This window comes from Rhinopithecus roxellana, chromosome 2 (assembly GCF_007565055.1).
Source record: "Rhinopithecus roxellana isolate Shanxi Qingling chromosome 2, ASM756505v1, whole genome shotgun sequence".
NCBI lineage: Eukaryota > Metazoa > Chordata > Mammalia > Primates > Cercopithecidae > Rhinopithecus > Rhinopithecus roxellana.
In genome coordinates, this window is record NC_044550.1 from 141,453 (window position 1) to 162,380 (window position 20,928).

At 41.2% G+C, this 20,928-nt stretch overlaps 2 protein-coding genes, 1 long non-coding RNA gene and 1 pseudogene across 3 annotated transcripts; 1 reads left to right on the top strand and 3 right to left on the bottom strand.

Moving 5' to 3' along the window:
• Positions 1 to 5,313: 5,313 nt before the first annotated feature.
• Positions 5,314 to 8,117, bottom strand: PIGY (phosphatidylinositol glycan anchor biosynthesis class Y). The gene is made up of 2 exons (XM_010356901.2): positions 7,819 to 8,117; positions 5,314 to 6,344 (listed from the first exon to the last, which is right to left on the bottom strand). The coding sequence occupies exon 2, from the start codon at positions 6,106 to 6,108 to the stop codon at positions 5,893 to 5,895; it is 216 nt and encodes a 71-aa protein (XP_010355203.2). The 5' UTR covers positions 6,109 to 6,344; positions 7,819 to 8,117; the 3' UTR covers positions 5,314 to 5,892.
• PYURF (PIGY upstream reading frame) lies at positions 5,314 to 8,127 on the bottom strand. The gene is made up of 2 exons (XM_030922018.1): positions 7,819 to 8,127; positions 5,314 to 6,344 (listed from the first exon to the last, which is right to left on the bottom strand). The coding sequence occupies exons 1-2, from the start codon at positions 8,019 to 8,021 to the stop codon at positions 6,203 to 6,205; spliced, it is 345 nt and encodes a 114-aa protein (XP_030777878.1). The 5' UTR covers positions 8,022 to 8,127; the 3' UTR covers positions 5,314 to 6,202.
• A 926-nt stretch (positions 8,128 to 9,053) lies between these two features.
• Positions 9,054 to 17,384, bottom strand: LOC115892343. Its single transcript, XR_004052232.1, has 3 exons — positions 17,337 to 17,384; positions 16,603 to 16,700; positions 9,054 to 9,204 (listed from the first exon to the last, which is right to left on the bottom strand). It is a non-coding gene; the product is annotated as an uncharacterized LOC115892343 (long non-coding RNA).
• On the top strand, positions 11,551 to 12,497 carry LOC104657157 (annotated as a pseudogene).
• Positions 17,385 to 20,928: the final 3,544 nt, after the last annotated feature.

Here is a 20,928-nt window from a genome sequence, read left to right on the forward strand (position 1 = left end):
TGTATATGTGGTCTGTTGTTAATGGAAACATCATTAAGCAGCCCATGATTCTATTTCAGTTTCCTGAATGGGCCAGTCTCTTCTCTGTGTTTTCACACATGCTTTTTCTTTTGCCTAGAACCCTCTTCCCATTGCACCACTATCTCTCCCTCTTCCTCACCTCCTCTCTTCAATTCTGCCTCCTCCTCTGTCTTGGTTATTCCTATTCATTTTTCAGGATTCACTTCAGCTCTCATGGCATTCTGCTGGATGCTACCTAGCTCTGCATTTCACCAGTGCAGTTCTCTTTCTGCTTCCTTCTGAGGGCTCAGTGGCCATTGGTCCCATGAGTTAACCAAAAGTGCCATCTAGTGGCAAATGCAGAAGACAACAATCGCCTCCAAATGGAGCATTTCACTAAGAGGGACAAAACTTGGAATAGTGGACAGGCTTTCTCCACCACTACACACAGTAGGGAGAATCTACTGTGGCTCGTGGCTCTCCTACGAGAGCACAATGGGTGGACAAAAAAACTCTCCCTTGGTCTGGAAGTAGGTATCGTAATTTTCATCTTACAGATGCAGTCTCAAGTTCAGAGGGGCCTCCTTAAAATTCCCTTCTTTGGGCCGGGCGCAGTGCCTCACGCCTGTAATCCCAGCACTTTGGGAGGCCGAGGCGGGCGGATCACAAGGTCAGGAGATCGAGACCATCCTGCCTAACACGGTGAAATCCCGTCTCTACAAAAAATACCCACGTGGTGGTGGGGGCCTGTAGTCCCAGCTACTTGGGAGGCTGAGGCAGGAGAATGGCGTGAACCCGGGAGCGAGCCTATGTCTCAAAAACAAAACAAAACCAATCCCCTCCTTTGCAGGATTGGCAGCAAATAAAGAAGGAGAGTAGGTCATACAATAGGCCAGGTTTTGCTCCCTCAGGATGGGAATTTCTCATTTAGAGCTGGTGGGAAGGATCTCATTAACAGGTGGTTAAAGATTTGTCAGGGATGCAGTTGAGGATACTTACAAAGAGAATCTTGTTAAGAGTCTCTAAGGAAGCAATAGGTCCCCTGGCATTATGAAGTCAGCGAATTATTGAGGAGGAGGAGTGGGGAAGAGTTTCACTAATGTAGGAATAAGACAGTGTTCCTCATGGTGAGTTTACAGTGCAACAGATGGAAGTGGTGGGGTCAAAGCCTTGGCGTGCAGCATGAGCTACGTAATGGTCAGCTTGTGTCCCTATGAACAGATATGAAGCCAGGATGATTTGCTAGTGAGAAGCTTGGGAAGGAACAGTAGAAACCTGTTGAATTCTCAATACAGGGTGTCATATTTCATAGGGTCACTAGAAGTAGCACAATGGGTGGACAAAATTTAGAAGGCGTAAGACCTGCATTCACTTTTGGCCATGCCTCTAACCAGCATCTGACCTCCAGCAAGTGACCTGGAACCACTGAGCCTTAGGCTGGACACTGAGATACTGCTTTTTAAATTTTCCTCTAACAACTTTATTGAGATGTAATTCACATAGCATGTAACTCAGCCATATATAGTGTATAACTCAATGGTTTTTAGTATCTTCACAGAATTGTGCAAGCATCACCATAGTCAATTTTTCTGTTTGGGTTTTTTTTTTTTTTTTTTTTTTTTTTTTGAGACAAGGTCTTGCTGGGTTGCCCAGGCTGGAGTGCAGTGGCATGATCATGGCTCACTGCATCCTTGACCTCCTGGGCTGGATCCTCCCACCTCAGCCTCCTGAGTAGCTGGGACCACAGGCACACACCACCATGCCCAGCTAATTTTTTATTTGTTTTTAATTTTTGTAGAGACAGGGTCTCCCTATGTTGCCCAGGCTGGTCTCGAACTCCTGGGCTCAAGTGAGCCTCCCACCTTGGCCTCCCAAAGTGCCACCATAGTCCATTTTAGAATATTTTTATCACCCCAAAGATAAACCTTGTATCCTTTAGCCAAAACTGCACAATCTCCCCCTTCTTCTCCAGCTCTATGCAGCTACTAATCTACTGTCTGAGATTGACTATTATGGACATTTCAAATAAATGAAATTAGACTATGTGACCTATCGTAACTGGCTTCTACGACTTAGCATAATGTTTGCAAGGTTCATCCATAGTCTAGCATGTATCACTACTTTATTACTTTATATTGCCAAATATTATTTCATTATATTCATATTACATTTTATCTATCCATTCATCAGTTTATGGACGTTTGGGTTGTTTCTGCTTTTTGGCTATTCTAAATGATGCTGCTATGAACATTTGCATACAAACAATCGTGAGTACTTAAGTTCTCACTTCTCTTGAGTATATACCTGGGAGTGAAATTGCTGGGTCATGTGGCAACTCTACATTTGACTTTTTGTGGTGTTGCTGTTTTCCAAAGAAGCTGCAACATTTTAAATTCTCACCAGCAGTGTATGAAGGCTTACGAGGTCTTTTAAAACTGCTGATCTGTTCATAAGAATGTCAATAAGAGGCTGGGCATGGTGGCTCACTCCTGTAATCCCAGCACTTTGGGAGGCAGAGGAGGGTGGATCATTTGAGGTCGGAAGTTCAGGACCAGCCTGGCCAACATGGTGAAACCTCGTCTCTACTAAAAATACAAAAATTAGCCAGGTGTGGTGGTTGCACCCCTGTAATCCCAGCTACTGGGGAGGCTGAGGCAGGAGAATCACTTGAACCCAGGAGGCAGAGGTTGCAGTGAGCAGAGATCATGCTACTGCACTCCAGCCTGGGTGAGAGTGAGATTCTATCTCAAACAACAACAACAACAAAGTGTCAGTAAGATATAGAAGCATTATTTGACCTAGCCACATATAAAGCGTGCAATTCCTTTTTCCCTCTTGCTGTGCTACTGTTATGTAATCACATCTGTATGTTACAAACTCAACACTTAGTTATAATTATTTTATATAATCTGATGTCTCTTAAACTGAGAAAAGGAGAGCAAGTATATATTTATAGCATTCATTACATTAATATTATTTACCTCTTATGGTTCTCTTCATGTATTTCTATGAATTCAAGTTACTATCTGGTATCATTTTCGTACTGCAAATACACCTTTGCTTACCTCCATTTCCTTTGTGATGTTAATACTAAATATGTTATCTATGTTACAGGCTCCCAAATACAATGCATCTTGCGTATACATGGTTTTTGTCCGTAATTGCCCTATAAATAAGAATGACGAAATATGCATTTATACTGTCTTTTATAATTACATAATTACCTTTACTATGCTGATGGCCTGTGCCTCCTGGGAGGTACCGTAACCCTCAACTAGGAGCTGGGGGAAGAGCGAGCCCTGTGTTCTTGACTGCACCCTCCTGGAGTGGCCATTGCCGAGCTGAAAAGGAGCAAAAAAGAAATGGTTGCTGGGTCAGATGACAAAAACTTGCTGTTCTTATTAAGTTTCAGTAGGTTTCCTTGAATGTTTCTTCATTTAATGAGCTGTATGCCCTAGGACAATTTCCAGACTGTTTAAATGGTTTTGTTTATAATTTTCACTAGTTAGGCTTGTTTCACTGGCGAATGGGTTCACAAAGTTCCTCACATGGTCTCTAGAAGTATCACTTAGTTCTTTACAAAGCACCCTCACATATAAAATTTTATTTGATCCTCACCATTTTATGAAACAAGGGTAAGGACTTTTTGGCCCTAAAAATGAGGCCCAGAATGCTAAGTAACTTGGCTGAAGTTATAAGGCTTCTCAGAGCCATGTGTTCATTCAGGATGCACTTACTGCCTGCTCTGTGCTAAACATTAGATTTAAAATGTTCAGCATTTACTGTATAGATAGGAGACAAAAACCACACAATTGCAGCACAAGGTTAAGTGCTAGAATAAAGTGTACAGTGCCTTAAGCAGTAAGAAGGGCACTGGCTGGGTGTAGTGGCTCACTCCTGTAATCGCAGCACTTTGGGGGACCAAGGCGGGTGGATCGCTTGAGCCCAGGAGTTGAGACCAGCCTGGACAACATGGTGAAACCCCATGTCTACAAAAAAAAAAAAAAAAAAAAAATTAGCCGGGCATGGTGGCAGATGACTATAGTCCCAGCTACTTGGGAGGCTGAGGTGGGAGAATCACTTGACTCAGGAGGTGGAGCCTGCAGTGAGCCATGATCGTATCATGCCACTGCACTCCAGCCTGGGCAACACAGTGAGATCCTGTCTCAAAAAAAAAAAAAAAAAGCGGGGGGGTGGTCACCTAGTCCAGTCTTGAATGAAAATTAGAAACTAAGCATTTTGATTCTTGTTGTTCTTGTAAATAGAAAGGACCAAACAGTACAAAATAAAGTGGCACATGGCATGGTAGTTAAGACTGAAGCCAGATGGCTAGATGGTTTACATTTCAATCCAATTATTAGCTATGTTACCTTGGGCAAGTCACTTAATCTCTGTGCTTGTTTCCTTATCTGTAAAATGGTGCTAATATTACCTACTCCTTAGGGTTATAAGATTGAAGACACAGCACTATGTTTATAATTGTACCTGGTGTATGTTTATACTGTAACAACTGATAGCTAAATAAATTATATTAGTGAGAGGATGGTGTTAAATACTAAACTCCCCAAGGGCATGCGTGTCAGTGTTTCCTAAAATGGTCACTCAACTTCCCCAAAAGCTGAAATTGAAATTGACTTCTTGAGATAGAGTACATACTTGTTTTTCAGAATTGTTTCCTTTTCCCTGACTTGGTTAAGTGTGAGAGTTAGGGTTAACTGAAAAGAACAACTCTTCAGGAAATACCTGGGAACCTGTAGTCTTCCAGGTTATCTGTATGTTGCCATAGGGTAATTTTAACATGCCATTTATACTACAGTATACCCTGAATTAATTCAAAAGAAAACACATCTAACATGTTTTAATTTTTTGATGCAGAAGAATCGCTGTTTAAGGTTTCTGTTAACATAAGATTCCAATAAAAATAAAGTTTGTATTCGGTTCTTAGGTTTCTCTGGGTTAACTACTGAAACACACTATACTTCAGAAGTATTGTACTATGCTCGATCAGTCTTACTGAAAGTTCTGGAAAATCAGAGGCTATTAATGTGTCGATGCTCATGCCCTTAGTAGTGTTATTCAGCGTCCTGGGAAAATAAACTGAAATGTGGCTCAAAATATGGCTCTAAGCTCAACAGGGCACAATCTACTACTTGCAAGTCTTCCCACCCCCTACTTTCCTAGGAAATGATTCTATTTTATGTATTAAGTACCTCTCTAAACACAGCTACATTTAGTGCAGTTTTACAACTTCCCTTAGTATCAATAACACTTCCGTGACCAAACAAATAAACAAAACAAATGATTACAAACTGGTTTATTTTTTATGGGAAAGTGTCAACATCTTTATTGCTAATATAAGCATTTAATGTCAAAGAAATGAAGGTAATTTTACAGACTCAATTTTTGTAAGTACATGAAATTTCTATTTGATTATATGGTTTTGTATCACATTCGTTCAAATGCATTTCTCTCCCTTACAGGGACTATTCCAACATCACTCCTTTGGAATTATTTCAGTCATCCCTAACATGTGACTTTACCAAAGACCTTGAAGCTAAACAAACAAGCAAAACAAAATTTCAATGACTCTTAGATGAATGGAATAAGAAATAGTCATCACATGTCAATTATGGATGTTTATCTCCAACAAGACACTGTCAAAATGTTTCTTCTGATACAGCAGTTATAAGTCAGAGCCTTCAAAAAACAAGGGCAGAACAAGAGCACAATAAAAGAAGCATCTGCAACTTAAGCCTCCCACAGTCCTAAGCCTGATATGCGCAAAGCAAAGCCTCTTTCCCACAAACTCAATTCCATCCATTTGAGCTTTCAGAGATAAGAAGATGCCCAAGAACCACCATTAATACATACAGCATATTGACTCTAGTTGCATCAATTATGCCTGAAGAGTTTAATACCCATCCAAGTCCAAAGGTGGAAGAATACATACACTGGTATGGTAATAGGCAAGAGCAGGCTGTAAAAGCAAAGGCTGGCTGTGCTAGTGCAGCCCTGTGGGAAGTTTTCTTCCACAGAGGCTGAGTAGAACAGTCCTGTTAAAGAAACCAGTGGAATAAGAACAGTCAATGTAGGAAGAGACAGAAACATTCTTCTCTTCCACTTATTACCTGCCACTGTGTTTTAAAAGGTATATGGTACTAAGAAAAGTTGGCTGTTGGCGTTTTATTTTTTTAATTATTAACTAGCGCTGCTCCACTTCTTCCTGCTTCTTACTTTGATGCGTCATCCTAGCTGCCTGTGGTATCATATTAGGAATCCCATCAATGATTGGATAAGCTATTCCCAACTCTTCATTAATCAATTCATTTGTTGATGCTTCATATCTGGGGTGGAAAAAAAAAAAAGAACAAAATGAGTTGTGGAAAAATAAAATAATTGAAGAGACTGATTTTCAACAAATACCACCATTTATCCAATTCTTGGTATGGAGTTAATCCCAGAATAGTCTTCTTTAATTAAAAGCAACGATAGCCAATTCAACCTTTTATCTTAGAAAAATTCTCTTAGAATCTATAATTATTCCCATTTTAGTCAGTTTCTCTCATATTCTCTTTTTCACCTTATTCACAAGTTATTCCTTAATTTTTTTTTCATACTAGTCAGAAAAGATCCGCCTCTCTTATCCAAATATTCCTTCATTACTTTGGTCAACCCCCAAATCATTCCTGTTAATTTACTACTGGAATAAACACAAGAGAAAAATCAACTTCTTCGTTTTAGAATAAATGCTAAGTAGAGAAACTTAACTAATCCATTAGAAGGAAATCACTGGAAAAGGTGAGAGGGCAGAAATGAGGAAACTTTGGAAAGCAGTAAGTCTGCAATGAGCTAGTTATAAACGCAAATCAAATAATTTCAAGGTTTGAGAAAATTGAGTATGTTTATTATGGGAAAAAAGAAATATGAAAAATTGCTAGCAATCTACCACTCAAAGATAACCACTGACAACGTTTGGTGTTTCGTTTATGCGATTTGTAATACTAGCGTTAGTGTTGTCAATATTCCATTTTGGGGAGCTTGGAAACTGTAGAGCTGTCTTCCCAAAAACTAGGTTAAAGAGGCTTCTACGAAACCTGCTACGCCACAACTAAGAGCCACCAGGCAGCATACACAGCTGAATTGCTTAAGATTGTCAGGCACCAGTTGTACAAGACACTTTCACAAGAATCTGGAGGGTACAATACTTTTCATTATCTTAGCTTAAAAACCGGAAGGCTTTGGACTTGTCCTGAATCGCAGTAGTTCATGAACCTGGTGGTACGTTAGAAATCATTTAGGGACCATTTAAGAACACAAATAAGCTGGGCGTGGGGGCGGCGCCTGTCTCCCGACTCCTGAGGAGGCTGAGGTGGGAGTTCTAGGCCAGTCTGGGCAACGTAGGGGGGCACCCTGTCTTTTAAAAGGAAAAAAAGAAAATACAAATGTTCAGGTCCCATCCCCCAAGCATTCCAAGTCTGCCCGTCTTGGGGGCTGCAGGGGAATCGGCATTTTTAAAACGGTCCCCGGGTGATTGCAAAGAGCAGCCGGTCGCGAACCCTAAACCGCTTCGAGCCATTCCGGCAGGCCGGCTATGTGCTCTCGGAGATGTGGGACGCGGCTCCCCTGGCCTCTGGTCTCCCCCGTTCTGCCCGCCGCAGCGGGAGGTGCGTGCGCCCGGCGGGAACAGAGTCCAGAATATGGCAGCGGAGAGTACTTGACCGACCTACAAGGCCCCAGTGGCTGCGACAGGCCGCGGTCCACCGCTCCCTTTCCGCCTACCGGGAGGCTGCAAAGGAAGGGCCAAGGCCAGCGAGTCACCTGAGCGGCTTCTTGGAGAGCGGGCACACCAGGAACTCCAGCAGCGCCGGATCGAAGGCGCGAGGCGGCTCCTCCGTCTTGTTGCTCTGATGGGCCAAAGGCCGCGACCCCGACGCATGCAGACACCTACAGGCGACCGCGTACGGCGCTGCGCTAGTTCCCTGCAGCGCTGAGGCGAGCCTGCCGCGTGCTCCGCTCAGCATGGTCTAGCAGCCGGAGACCAGGCCTCACTGCGCCTCCGCCAGCCGGGTCCGAGCTCCTGCCTCCGCGTTCGTCCAAACCAGCCGGCCAGGCCCCACCCCCTGGTGCTCTGGGAAACGCTGCCGGGGAGTAGGCGGGGCGGGCGCTTTGGTTCCGAGTGTGCTCATGCTCCGACTGCTTTTCCCACGGACGTCATCTGCAGGCCGTAGGACAGCCCCAGGGCAGAGGCCTCTGGGGTGCCCCGCCGCCTTACCAGACTACAAACTAAACCAGTGTTTAAGTCGAGGTGTCTGGGTTTTCACCGGGGCCTGTGGCAGAGATGCTAGGAAGCCAGTGGCCAGATCTCAGAGTTGTAGGGAGTTAGGCTTGGACCTACGTGGTTACCTCCAAGTGAAGTTTCAAACACACTGTCATGTATTGTATTGAATGTATTGCCATGGATGTATTGAAAGCGTTCATTTCTTTCATGTACGTCTTTACTATACCATTAGTTTCTGTAACCTTGTTTGGCTTTTTTCTGTCTCATTAAAAAAAGTGAGAACCTGGAAGGAATGGCCTAGGCCTCTGACCCTCCAAAATATATAAATTCTTCCTGCCTGAGACCCAGTCATTGTGAAGTATTTGCGTAATAAAGCACAACTAATTTACTTCTATCAATGAACTTAGAGGCCGCAAAGGGCCTAAATAACTGTGTAACAGGCAGATGTCTGTTAGTCAAGTGGGTGATCCATTCAGTGAATTTGTATCCCAGGTTTGCTTCCGGCTCTCCGAGGAAGTGACGCATGTTAGATCTCTTTCTTACAGTGTAGTAGAAGGGAACTTGGGCTCTGGGGCCTGACAGCTTGGTTTCCTGTCCACAGTTTAGTAGCCGAATTACTTCGGCAAATGACTTAACTGCTCATTTTCCTTATCTGTATAAGATTAATAATTGTACCTACCTTGTTCTCTCAAGGTAGGGGATAAATGTGATTGTGCATTCGAAGAACATTTAGAAAAGTGCCTGGCACAAATTAGGGCTCCATTAATGTTGTCTATTTTTATTTTTATTTCATCTAGTTTTTCCATGTCCGAAGACTCAAAGTTTCTTGTTAGTCATCCATTTTTTCCCTCCGTTCTGCTGAATATCAACCTGAACTTTTTTTTGCATCTCTGGGCATTATCATTTCACACTTTGAGTTCCTGGGGCTGGAAGGAAAGAATACAAAAATATGTTTATATTTTCAAATTTCTCTCCCGCTCCAATGTAAAAATAAATTGAGAAATGTTTATGCGTTCATCCTAATTTTTTATTTGTTTTTTGGGCCATCCTGTTTTTTTTTTTTTTTTTAAAAAAAAAAAAAGGTTCATTTTTTGATGTTCTTTGTTCACTAATGCTCAGGAGATTTTCTAAGGTTAATGTAGCTTATAGGATACCAAAAAGGAAACACTTCTACTGGATAGATATTTAAGAGATAATGAAAGTCTCTGGTTGCCACACCTTCCTTCCCCCACAAAGAAATCTTTCATAGTCGTAACTTTCCGTTATTAGAGTCACTAAGGGACTAGAGAATAGGGCAGTTATCAGGACTTACCCCCTAGTCACTAACGGCCTAGAGAATAGGGCAGTTATCAGGACTTACCCTCAAGGGAAACTACTGTAAAGTTCCTGTGTCACCTTCACACTATTTCCGACTAGGGCAATAGCAGGAATTAATTTTTCAGTTGAAGTCAGTTGATACTTTGGGCTCAAGGGAAGGGCTGAACTGTAGGAAAGATAAGTTTCTGCTTAAGGAGAAACAGCGCTTGACTTCTGCCAGCGCTGAGTGGGCCCAACCCTTGGCCCTTTTTGGGTAGGGGAAGGCACCCACGCTTAAGCCTCAGCTAGCTTGGCTGACATGCCTCAACTAGCTTGGCTGACAGATCTCTATCAACTGGGTTTTCTAACCAGTTATAAATAAATTAGTTTCAGTTTGCCTCCACATAAAGCGTTGAGGCAATTCCGTTTACTTTATTTAGGGGAAGAATAGAGAGTAACAGCAAAGTATTGAAAACATCCTCAAATTTATAACACCAGAAATCAACAACCAATATTTAAGGAACATCTGAATGTATGACTGTCACTATGTGCGTATTAAGTTGCAACATATCAAAGCAAAATGTCCCTAAATAGCCCTTAGTAATACGATTCATTTCTGCCTGTAGTATACTAAGCTAAATGTAGATGATAGTATAGGATCATGGGACTGGAACTGGGCTTTTAAAAGTTAGTCCCTTGTCACTGTTCACATGACTATGACCTTTCCTGTCACATAGGCCTGTGCACAATAACCTGATGGTTTCTGAGCTCAGATACAGTATACCTGTGTGACCTTGAAGAAGCTACTTAAGTTCTCCCCCTCAACCTTCTCACTTGAGAAATACAATAATAATAGTATGTAAATTATGGTGTTTGAACAGACTAAATAAAACAATTCAAGTAAAACAGTACAGGGGCTAACACATCTAAAGAATGTTGTTAGCAATAAAATTATTTATTATGGTGAAACTAGTAAACATTCTGATGAAAAGGGAAAGCACAAGGTATTTCTGGAACACTCTTTTTAACTGAAATGGAATTTTTCTAATTTCCAATATGGATACTATTGAAATACAATTCTTGGATTATCACACACATGAAGTTAGAAATCTTTAGGCAGAAGAGGGGCTGGACTATGTATTTTAACAAAACCCATCAATTCCAAATTTGGGGGGATTGAAATTTATGAACCTGTAATCCAAAGAAATGAGTCAAAGTAAATTTTCCACTAGATGGCATCATTTACTATTTGAACTAACATTTATCTCTGCTTGATTTTTTTTCTCTCTGTGATTACAAGGATTTACTTTCGTTTTGCCAATTGTTTCTTAATTTGATGACACTTATTTTTTATTTTTGTTTTATTTTCTTGAGACAGATTCTCTCTGTGTCACCCAGGATGGAGTACAGTGGTGCAGCCATGGCTCACTTCAACATTGACCTCCCAGGCTCAAGCAATCCTGGCACTTCAGCCTCTGGGTAGCTGGGACTACAGGTGCACGCCACCACGCCCAGCTAATTTTTGTATTTTTTATAGAGCTGGTGTTTCATGTTGCCCAGGCTGGTCTGGAACTCCTGAGCTCAAGCAATTCACCCACGTTGGTCTCCCAAAGTGCTAGGATTACAGGCATGAGCCACTGTGCCCAGCCCAACACTTATTTTAAAAACAAAAATCATAAAAGTCTTACTAATAAATTTTAATTATAATGAGTTCATTAAAATCAAGTTTACAATAGATAAATGGACAAAATATTTGAAAAGAAAAATTCACAAAAAAAAATACAGTTGATCAATAAACACATTAAAAAATTATCCTCAATAGTAACGTTGTAATGCTAGTTTTGAACATCAAATAAGTTTTGAAATAACCCTAGACATGAATGTTACCAGCCTTGTCTTGGCCATCTGAAGGATAATCACAAATTCTCTCTGAAGGCTAAGGACTAGTGCCTGAAAAAGGGCCAGAATATCCCAGCATGGGCACGAGTAGCTTGAAATTGTGGAATTATGTCCTGTTTTTCTTTTTCTTTCTCTCTTTCTCTCTTTCTCTCATTCTTTCTTTCTTTTTTTGAGACAGGATCTTGCTCTATCTCCCAGGCTAGAGTGCAGTGGCTCCATCATAGCTCACTGCAGCTTGAACTTCTGGGCTCAAGCAATCTCCCACCTCAGCCTCCCAAGTAGCTGGGACCATAGGCATGCACAGGCACCACCACACCCAGCTAATTAAAAAAAATTTTTTTTTGTAGAGTCAGGGTCTCACTATGTTGCCCAAGCGATCCTGCCACCTCAGCCTCCCAAAGTCCTGGGATTACAAGCGTGAGCCACTGCGCACAGCCCAGCTTGCTCTTTCGGTTCTGTGGCTGCTGCACTTTTAAGGGATGTACCTGCTGACCCACAACAGCTTGGGAGTGCTCTTCCATAAGCTCCCCTCCCTCACGCTGGGCAATGAGCTTTTCATCTCATCGTGGGCTCCATTATCACAGTGGTTGCCTTCCTGGGCTGCGTAGGCTCTGGCAAGAAAAACAGGTGTCTGCTTATGTCCTTGTTCATTCTGCTGCTAATTATCCTCCTTGCTAAGGTGACTTTGGCTATCCTGCACTTTGTTTATGAACAGAAGCTGAATGTACAGGTAGCTGAGGGCCTGAAACAGCACCAAGGTGATGTGGGACTCCATCCAGTCATTTCTGCACTGTTGTGGCCTAAATAGCAAGAGTGATTGGTCCAGTGGGCAACAAGCATCTTGCCCTTCAGATCCACAAGTGAAAGGTTGCTATGCAAAAGCGAGACTGTAGTTTCACAACAATTTCCTGTATATCAGAATCATCAGCATCTGTGTGTACGTGCAATCCAGGTGGTGAGGAGGTCCTTTGCACTGACCCCGAACAGCCAGATTGATAAAACCAGTCAGGCCCTGGGGGTGTGACCTGCAACTGCCCTGTGCTGGGGAGACTCGTTTCATCTTTGGAAATCCAAAACCATTTATAGCATGAAGTTCTAAATGGTCACCTGCTGGACTGCCTGTCCTCCCAGCCCTTCGCTTTTTGGGTGCCTGTCTTATACAGCCAGAAAATAAGGTGTTGGCTAGGGACTTTCCATCTCAGGCAGCAAAACAACCTTTCACCTACTGATGGCAGCAGCCACGTCTCTCAAGGTGGTAATAGTAATACGTGGGCATTTTTTTAGACATGAAAGGCCAAGAGAAACTGTGGAACTAATGGCTCAAGATCAAAGAGTGGGCCCAGGATATGAAGTTTTTAACTTTGATTTGATAGTTTTTAACATTTGATAACTTCATTGTCAAATTAGTCTCTGGCCTCTATGTTATGCCCAGTCTGCTCTGCAAAGTCAAGCAAGAAACAAGCTTAAGGCGGTTCTAGGTCCAGGCTCATGGGACCATTGTCACAACCCTGTTTCTCTTTGATGAAGGGTGGTGGCTATAGGAATTACAGAGTGCTCTTTCTCCAAAGGGCAAAGTTTCATTTCCATTCTTTATTAAGGGCCTCATCAATTTATTCTGTCTTTCCATGAAAAATTATGCAGTGATTTATATCCTGACTTCAACCAGTTACTTAGCTGATAATCACGTGCACAAGACTTCTTCTGGTGTTATTTCTCTATCAGCTAACATTTTGTTAATATACTATTTTGCTCTTCGATAAATAAAAGTGATCTTAGTTTTTTTAAAAAATCAAAGAAGTTTCCATTTCTCATCTATCGAAATAGTAAATATTTTAAAAATGTAATTCGTAATGTTTATGAATAAATGAATAAAGTATCAACTTATTCATTTACTGAATGCCCACTATGTGGCAGGCATGCACCATTATTCAGATTTAAAAATAAAAACTCATAACACAAACAATTATAATAAGTGAAAAACAAGCAGGACACAAAAATGTATGCACAAAGATTATACTTTTAAACCAAGAACTTCTGCATAGGGGCAAAAAACAAATAACCACCAAAATGTTGGCTGAGTGCTGTGGCTTACACCTGTAATCCTGCACGAGGCAGGAGGATTGCTTGAGGCCAGGAGTTCAAGACCAGACTGAGCAACTTAGCAAGACTCCATTTCTACAAAAAATAAAAAAAGTTATCTGGCTGTGGCAGTGCCTGCAGTACTAGTTACTCAGGAGGCTGAGGAAGGAGAATCACTTGGGCCCAGGAGTTCGAGGTTACAGTAAGGTATGATGGCACCACTGCACTCTAGCCTGGGCGACATAGCAAGAACCTGTCTCTAAAAAATAAAAAATAGGCCAGGCACAGTGGCTCACACCCATAATCCCAGCACTTTTGGAAGCCAAGGCAAGTGGATCACGAGGTCAGGAGTTCAAGACCAGCCTGGCCAAGATGGTGAAACCCTGTCTCTACTAAAAATACAAAAATTAGCTAGGCATGGTGGCAGGCACCAGTAATCCCAGTTACTCGGGAGGCTGAGGCAGGAGAATCACTTGAAACCGGGTAGCAGAGGTTGCAGTGAGCTGAGATCACACCACTGCACTCCAGCCTGGGCAATAGAGAGAGACAGAGAGACTATGTCTGGAAAAAAAAAAAAAAAAAGTTGGTTCTTTTTAGCTGGTTGAAATATTGCTGAATTGTTCTTTAAATGTTTCCCTATTTAAAATTTTTTATTTAATAAAGTAGTTTTAAAATATAAACGTTACCAGTTCATAATTGGTAAAAGAATACTTTATTTCAAAACTATTGATTCGGGTCAGTAAGTATTGATCACTTCCTGTGTTCTCAGATCATATTAGGAGGTGAAAAGGAGGGGTATAAAAGCATATAAGATGCTATTCCGGCTGAGTGCGGTGGCTCACGCCTGTAATCCAGCACTTTGGGAGGCTGAGGCAGGCGGATCACCTGAGGAGTTCAAGACCATCTCGGCCTGGCCAACATAGTGAAATCCCGTCTCTACTAAAAGTACAAAACATTAGCTGGGTGTGGTGGCGGTGCCTGTAATCCCAGCTACTCAGGAGGCTGAGGCAAGAGAATTGCTTGAACCAGGGAGGTAGAGGTTGCAGTGAGCCAAGATGGTGCCACTGCACTCCAGCCTCGGTGACAGAGTTAGACTCCGTCTCCAAAAAAAAAAAAAAAAAAAAAGCTTTTCCCTATTTTGAAGGTGTTTATAATCTTAAGTGAAGTAAACAGCACAGAATAAAGGTAAATAAAAAATTCAGGTTTACATATAATGCGTTCTTCTGTGTATTCATTCAACATTTGTTGAACTTATACTTTATATGAGGCTCACAAAAAGGCTGTGCCAAAGGCCTAAGGAGGGCTTAGGGGAGTGTCAGTATGACCTATACTGATATATACTGATATAGCCGTAACAAATTATTTACTGAGACCTCAAGAGACACCCATTTTATCTCCTTTCATCGTTTTTTAATCCACAAAAACAATTTTAGCTTTGCAAGTAGAATCTAAAATTTGCTAGGCAGAGTTGAGTATGATGAGCCATCAATACTATGCTACAGCTCAGGCAAGAGTGAATAATATGGACTTGAGTAGATATTGTAGGGCTGCATATTAATATACATTTTAAATGCCTTCTGTGTATAACTATAAGATTTCAAAACTGATCATGAAAATGGCCAGGTTTGATCTTAAGCCTAAAAGTTCAACATAATTAAGATATGAATATATGGAAAGAGGAATAGTATTTTATTTTTTGTTTTTATTCTTTTTGAGACAGAGTCTAGCTCTGTTGCCCAGGCTGGAGTGCAGTGGTGCGATTTCAGCTCACTGCAACCTCTACCTCCCAGGTTCAAGTGATTCTCCTGGCCTCAGTTTCCCAAGCAGCTGGGACCACAGGTGTGTACCACCACATCATGCCTGGCTAATTTTTTTGTATTTTTAATGGAGATGGGGTTTCACCATGTTGGCCAGGCTGGTCTTGAACTCCTGACCTCAGGTGGTCCACCCTCCTCAGCCTCCCAAAGTGCTGGGATTACAGGCATGACCCACCGTGCCTGGCACAAACAGTATTTTTAAAAATTTTTTTGTAGAGACAGGGGTTGTGCTATGTTGTCCAGGTTAGTTGAACTGGCCTCAAGCTGTCCTTCCACCTTGGCCTCCCAGAGTTCTGGTATTACAGGCATAAGCCACCGTGCGCAGCCAATAGTATTTCTTAATGGGAGTCATCACCACTATTTTGTTCTTTAAAATATCCTATTCATACATATTTTGAAATACAAACTTTAAAAATAAGAAAAGAGGTCACTAAAACTATAAATATATCACAAGAAAATATCCAGATAAGCAACTCCACATGGTATTAATTTGTCTATTTAGAACAAATGAAATCAAGAAAAAAATTGCAATTCTGTCCAACTCAGCTTGAAATCTGTGGTGGCCGTTGCTCTCTCAACCTCCATCTGAAGATGAGCTATTGCTCTCTCAACCCTCCTACTTGAAGAATTTGGAAAACGAACAAGTACATTTTCCAGACTCCCTTATAGATAGGGTTCTGGCTATGAAATAGACTCTGCCAGTTAGATACACACACCTGAAATTTCAAAGGGAGGCAGAGGTGAGCTTCCTGCAGCAGGGAGAGTTGACACACAGGTCCTGACAGACACAGGATTTGCATGGGTTAGATGAATGCTGCACTCTCTAGATGCAAGGAGCAGTGTCTTCTTAGCACAGGGCAGCTGTGGCAGCCACAGCAGTGGTTGCAGTAACAGTTTCTTCTGGGTCACAGCTATAAGGGCATTAGCTTAACACCAAAATCCCAGAAGCAGCCTTCTGTTTCTGCTCTTCCAGCCATTTCAATAATTTTATAAACACATACTTCTGTATATTAAAATTCCTATGTACTGGAAATTCCTAGAATAATTTCTTTTTCCTGCACTGAACCCTGAGTGGTCGACTACCCCAGAGTGTAGATGTGATCATTAAATAAAACATGTAAATCATTTAGAATAGTGATTTACATAAAGAATAATGGCCTGAAACAGTCCAATAAGAGATATCTACATAGATATATTTATAAAACAGGAGATTTATTACAGGAATTGACTTACACAATTATGGAGGCCTAGAAGTCCCATAATCTGTCCTCTGCAAGCTGGAAAACCAGCGGGAGAAAGCTGGTGATGTAACTCAGTCTGAATCTGAAGACCTGAGAACCAGGGGAACCAACAGTGAGGTCCAGATCGGAGCTTGAAGACTCTAGAACCCAGAGCACCAGTGTCTGAGGGCAGGGGAGTATATATGGCTGTCCCAGCTCAAATGAGAAGCAAATGCACCCTTCCTCCACCTTTTTGTTCTATTCAGGCTTTCATAGGATTAGATGATGTCCATTCACATAAGTGAGGGCAGATCTTCTTTACTCAACCTATAAATTAAAATCCTAAACTCGTCCAGAAACACCCTCGCAGACACAAACACAAATAATGTGTTACCAGCTAACCAGGCATCCTTCAGCTCAGTCAAGATGTCACATAAAATTAACCATCACATTGGCCCGTTATAACAGAAAATAAAAGATCCTGATCAGAATTACTAAAAAGAATGAAGAGTAGAAGTACTAAGAAGTACTCAGGAAGACAATCGTCCTCTGGACATAGAGTTGTAATATTTAGGGAAACAATGTGGGGAACTTTCTTTTTGCAAGGGTTCAAGGGAGAGCTTGAGGAAGAGGCAAGATAATTTACCTCTTGTACTAATACCATATGTATTAGGGTTCTCTAGAGGGACAGAACTAATAGGATAGATGAATATACAAAAGGGAGTTTATTAAGGAGAATTGACTCACATGATCACAAGGTGAAGTCCCACAATAGGCCATCTGCAAGCTGAAGAGCAAGGAAGCCACTCTGAGTCCCAAACCAAGAGTCCAAAAGCTGAAAGATTTGGGGTCTGATGTTCAAGGGCAGGAAGCATTCAGCATGGGAGAAAGATGAAGGTCAGAAAACTCAGCAGGTCTGCTCATTCCACCTTCTTCTGCCTGCTTTATTCTACCCACGCTGGCAGGTGACTGGATGGTGCCCACCCACACTGAGGGTGGGTCTGCCTCTCCCAGTCCACTGGCTCAAATGTTCATCTCCTTTGGCAACACCCTCACAGACACACCCAGGAACAATGCTCTGCATCCTTCAATCCAATCAAGTTGACACATTATTAACCATCATACCATGGAAAATTCTGATTTTATAAATAAAATTGAAGGGATAAAAGGAGGCAAAACGATGTCACCTGAGACCTATGTGAGTAATTCGATGCTACTGATACTACTATCCCCTTCCCTTTCTCAAGGTTTTCATTGGCATGATGCAGACTAGTTTGGAAGGTGACCGTGTGAGAAACAGCGTGCCAAAAGCCTTTATAATTTCTCTTTCACATCTGGCTGTTCACCATTTCTTACAATTTGTTTCTTCGTAAGTCTTCTGGCTTTCAGCACTTTGATTTTAACAGTCACGATTCTAATCTTGGCCTCAGTGATTTAAACTTGTGGCTAACTTCTTATATAGTCCTAACTTCTTTATCTCTAATTTTCTAATATTTTTCCCTTTAAAATCCCAATAATAAAAGTTTCTTCTTTAACGTTCTCACTGGCAACTTTGTTCAAAATTTCACAAAAAGCAAAGTTATTTATGCTTGGTTTTAAAGTGCTATGTGTCTCCAATATCAACCAGGTTTCTTAGCTTCCATCTTTTTTTACTCCCTTCCTCCCTCTTTCTACCTCCCATTCCTCCTTCTTCTCCACTACCCTCCTGCTAATGGATAAATATGATCCATATCATCTGACAGTGCTTTTCAAACTTGAATATGCATATGAATCACCTGAGAATCTTGTTAAAATGCAAATTCTGACTCATTATGACTAGGATCATACTGAATAGGAGGCTTGAAATCCTCTTTTCTTAGCAGCTTCCGGCTGCTGCTGCTGAATTGCAGACCACACTTTTAGTAGCAAGACCCCAGAACACTGGTTTTTGAACTGGAATAATTTTGGACCCCAGAAATATTTGGCAATATGTGGACACATTTTTGATGGTTACAACTGGGGTGGTGCTCCTGGGCAGAGGCCGGGAATGCCACCAAGCACTTACCATGTACAGGACAGCCCCTCACAACAGAGAATTACCTGGCCCAAAACTTCAACAGTGACCAGGCTGAGGAATCCTGCTCTAGAATGATCTTAAACACTATAATAAGCACTCAGTAGCATCTTCTATGAGTCTAACAGTTTTTTTTTTCTTTCTAGAAAAAACTTTCCAGTCCTCTTCCCTCTACTTAGTCAGTTCCTGTGACTAAAAGGATCTCATATTGGAAAGCTTTTTTTCCCCAAAAGTCTACCATTTCCTTTTCCAAATAATTAAATGAAAGTTATGAATGGAATTTTTCATGGTATTAACATGATTTTAAAAGCCTCGTGCTCTCAGAAAAAAATAAAAAATTAAGACAGCAAGCTTACAGTTTTGAAATGTGTGATCCTATATGACTTTTTTATTATCCGTTTTTAAGCTAGTGCATTATGGTGCCTTCAAAAACAACTGAAGTAATTCTCAAAATAATAATCAATAGGTGTTTTACTTTGTGTGTGTTTTCAATAACTGTTCAGATTGTAGCAATCAAATAGTCCATAGTGAAAAAGGAAATGAATCTCCAAAAGAAGTCTTTTTTTGTATTCAGATGAGGAAGATGGGGCTATTTTAAAAGTTCTTTTATTTTAGAAAGCTGTGTTTTCCATAGTTGAAGAGAGTCAGGAATTTGACAACTTTAACTTGATTTGACTTTCCAGTTATGTAGCTTACACAAGAGTTATTGCATATGAAAAAAAATAGGATAATTTTTACCAGAATCTTGACTAGATGAAAGTAAACCGAGTCCTGAATGTTTTTATTGAAACTATGGTCAGAATTCTAAGTTTTTGGAAGTCTGCTTTTCCTAGTTTTCTAAGCCTGTCAGGCATCTTTGGCTGACTCAGAGCCCAACCTTGAACTTACACCTGGCCTGTCAGCACCTGGGGTACTGCCCTGGGATTCCCACTCTGCCCTGCTTTCTTCTTGATTTCATTGCAATGGAAAATACAACTAAATATTTCAGTAGTTTGAGTTTGGTCTAGTCATTGGGGACATTTTCGTTTAATGTAAAGATCCTACTGAAAAGTACTTTAGTCACCAACTTAGAGAATTCATAAACTGAAAAATGTTATATAAGGTGACTATCAGAATGATCTTAAACTTACTATCCACTCACCTACACTTTCCCCAGCAAACTCTCCTTCCTCGTTATTGAACTTAGTAAATGATACCACCATCCTCTGTGTCACCTGGGCCCAGGTCTCAAGTCATGGTGGACTTCATCTTTTCACCTCCCACATCCAGTCACATGAGGAAGAGCATCCAATGGCAGGAGGACGGGAGCAAGTGTGTCAGCTGAGGTCTCTCTTCCTCTTCTTATAAAGCCACCAGTCCCACCATGGGGGTCCCACACGAATGACCTTATCTAATTCCAATTACCTCTCAAAGGCCCCACTTCCAATCAACATATGAATTTGGCAGTTAAGTTTCCAATACAAGAAATTTGGAGGACATATTCAAACCACAGCACTCCTGAAATCTTTTACAGAAATATTACAGAGTAGAAAGAATGCAAATGTTTCTTATGTTGTAACGTAAGATAGAAAGATGGAAGAGCATCCCATTCTTGGTTCAATTCCCTTATTACAATAAACACAAATCATCTTATCAGAGTAGGATGGCCTACCTCAATGTACCTTACTTTGCATGTGATAGTTTAACAAATTAGCTATTCACCGATGCACTCAAGTGGCCAAGAACTCCCAGATGATTTCCCTGGATTTGTGCAAAAGCTTCTGGCACAATGGCTTATGAGGCCCTCCAGAAACTGGTCTCAGCTTGTCTCTAGCATCTTCTCTCACTGTGACAACTTCTCGTCTTGAATTCAGCCATTCTGAATTATTTGCTGTCCCCATAATAGCCTGTTTCATAGCTCCATGTCTTTTGTTCGTGCCATTTCATCTGCCCAGAATATCTTTACTCCATTGTCCGTCTAAACCAGGACTCAGCTTTTAAGACTCAATTCAAACACAGTCTCTTTTATGAAGATTTTTCTAACTCCTTCCCTTTCCCTGCTTCCTGGGAATTGACCATCAATCTCTTGTATACAATAGTAAACTACCCCCTGGCCCAACACGTGCACACTCACTCACTAACTCTTATTATAACATTTATTACTTCTTTACAAGTATTCATTTATATGTCTGTCTCCTGTACTAATCTAGAAGATCCTCTAGGTCACATACCATGTGTATTTTATTTATTTATCCCTAAATCTAGCACAGTGACTGGCACATAGTATACGTTTAATAAACACTTGTA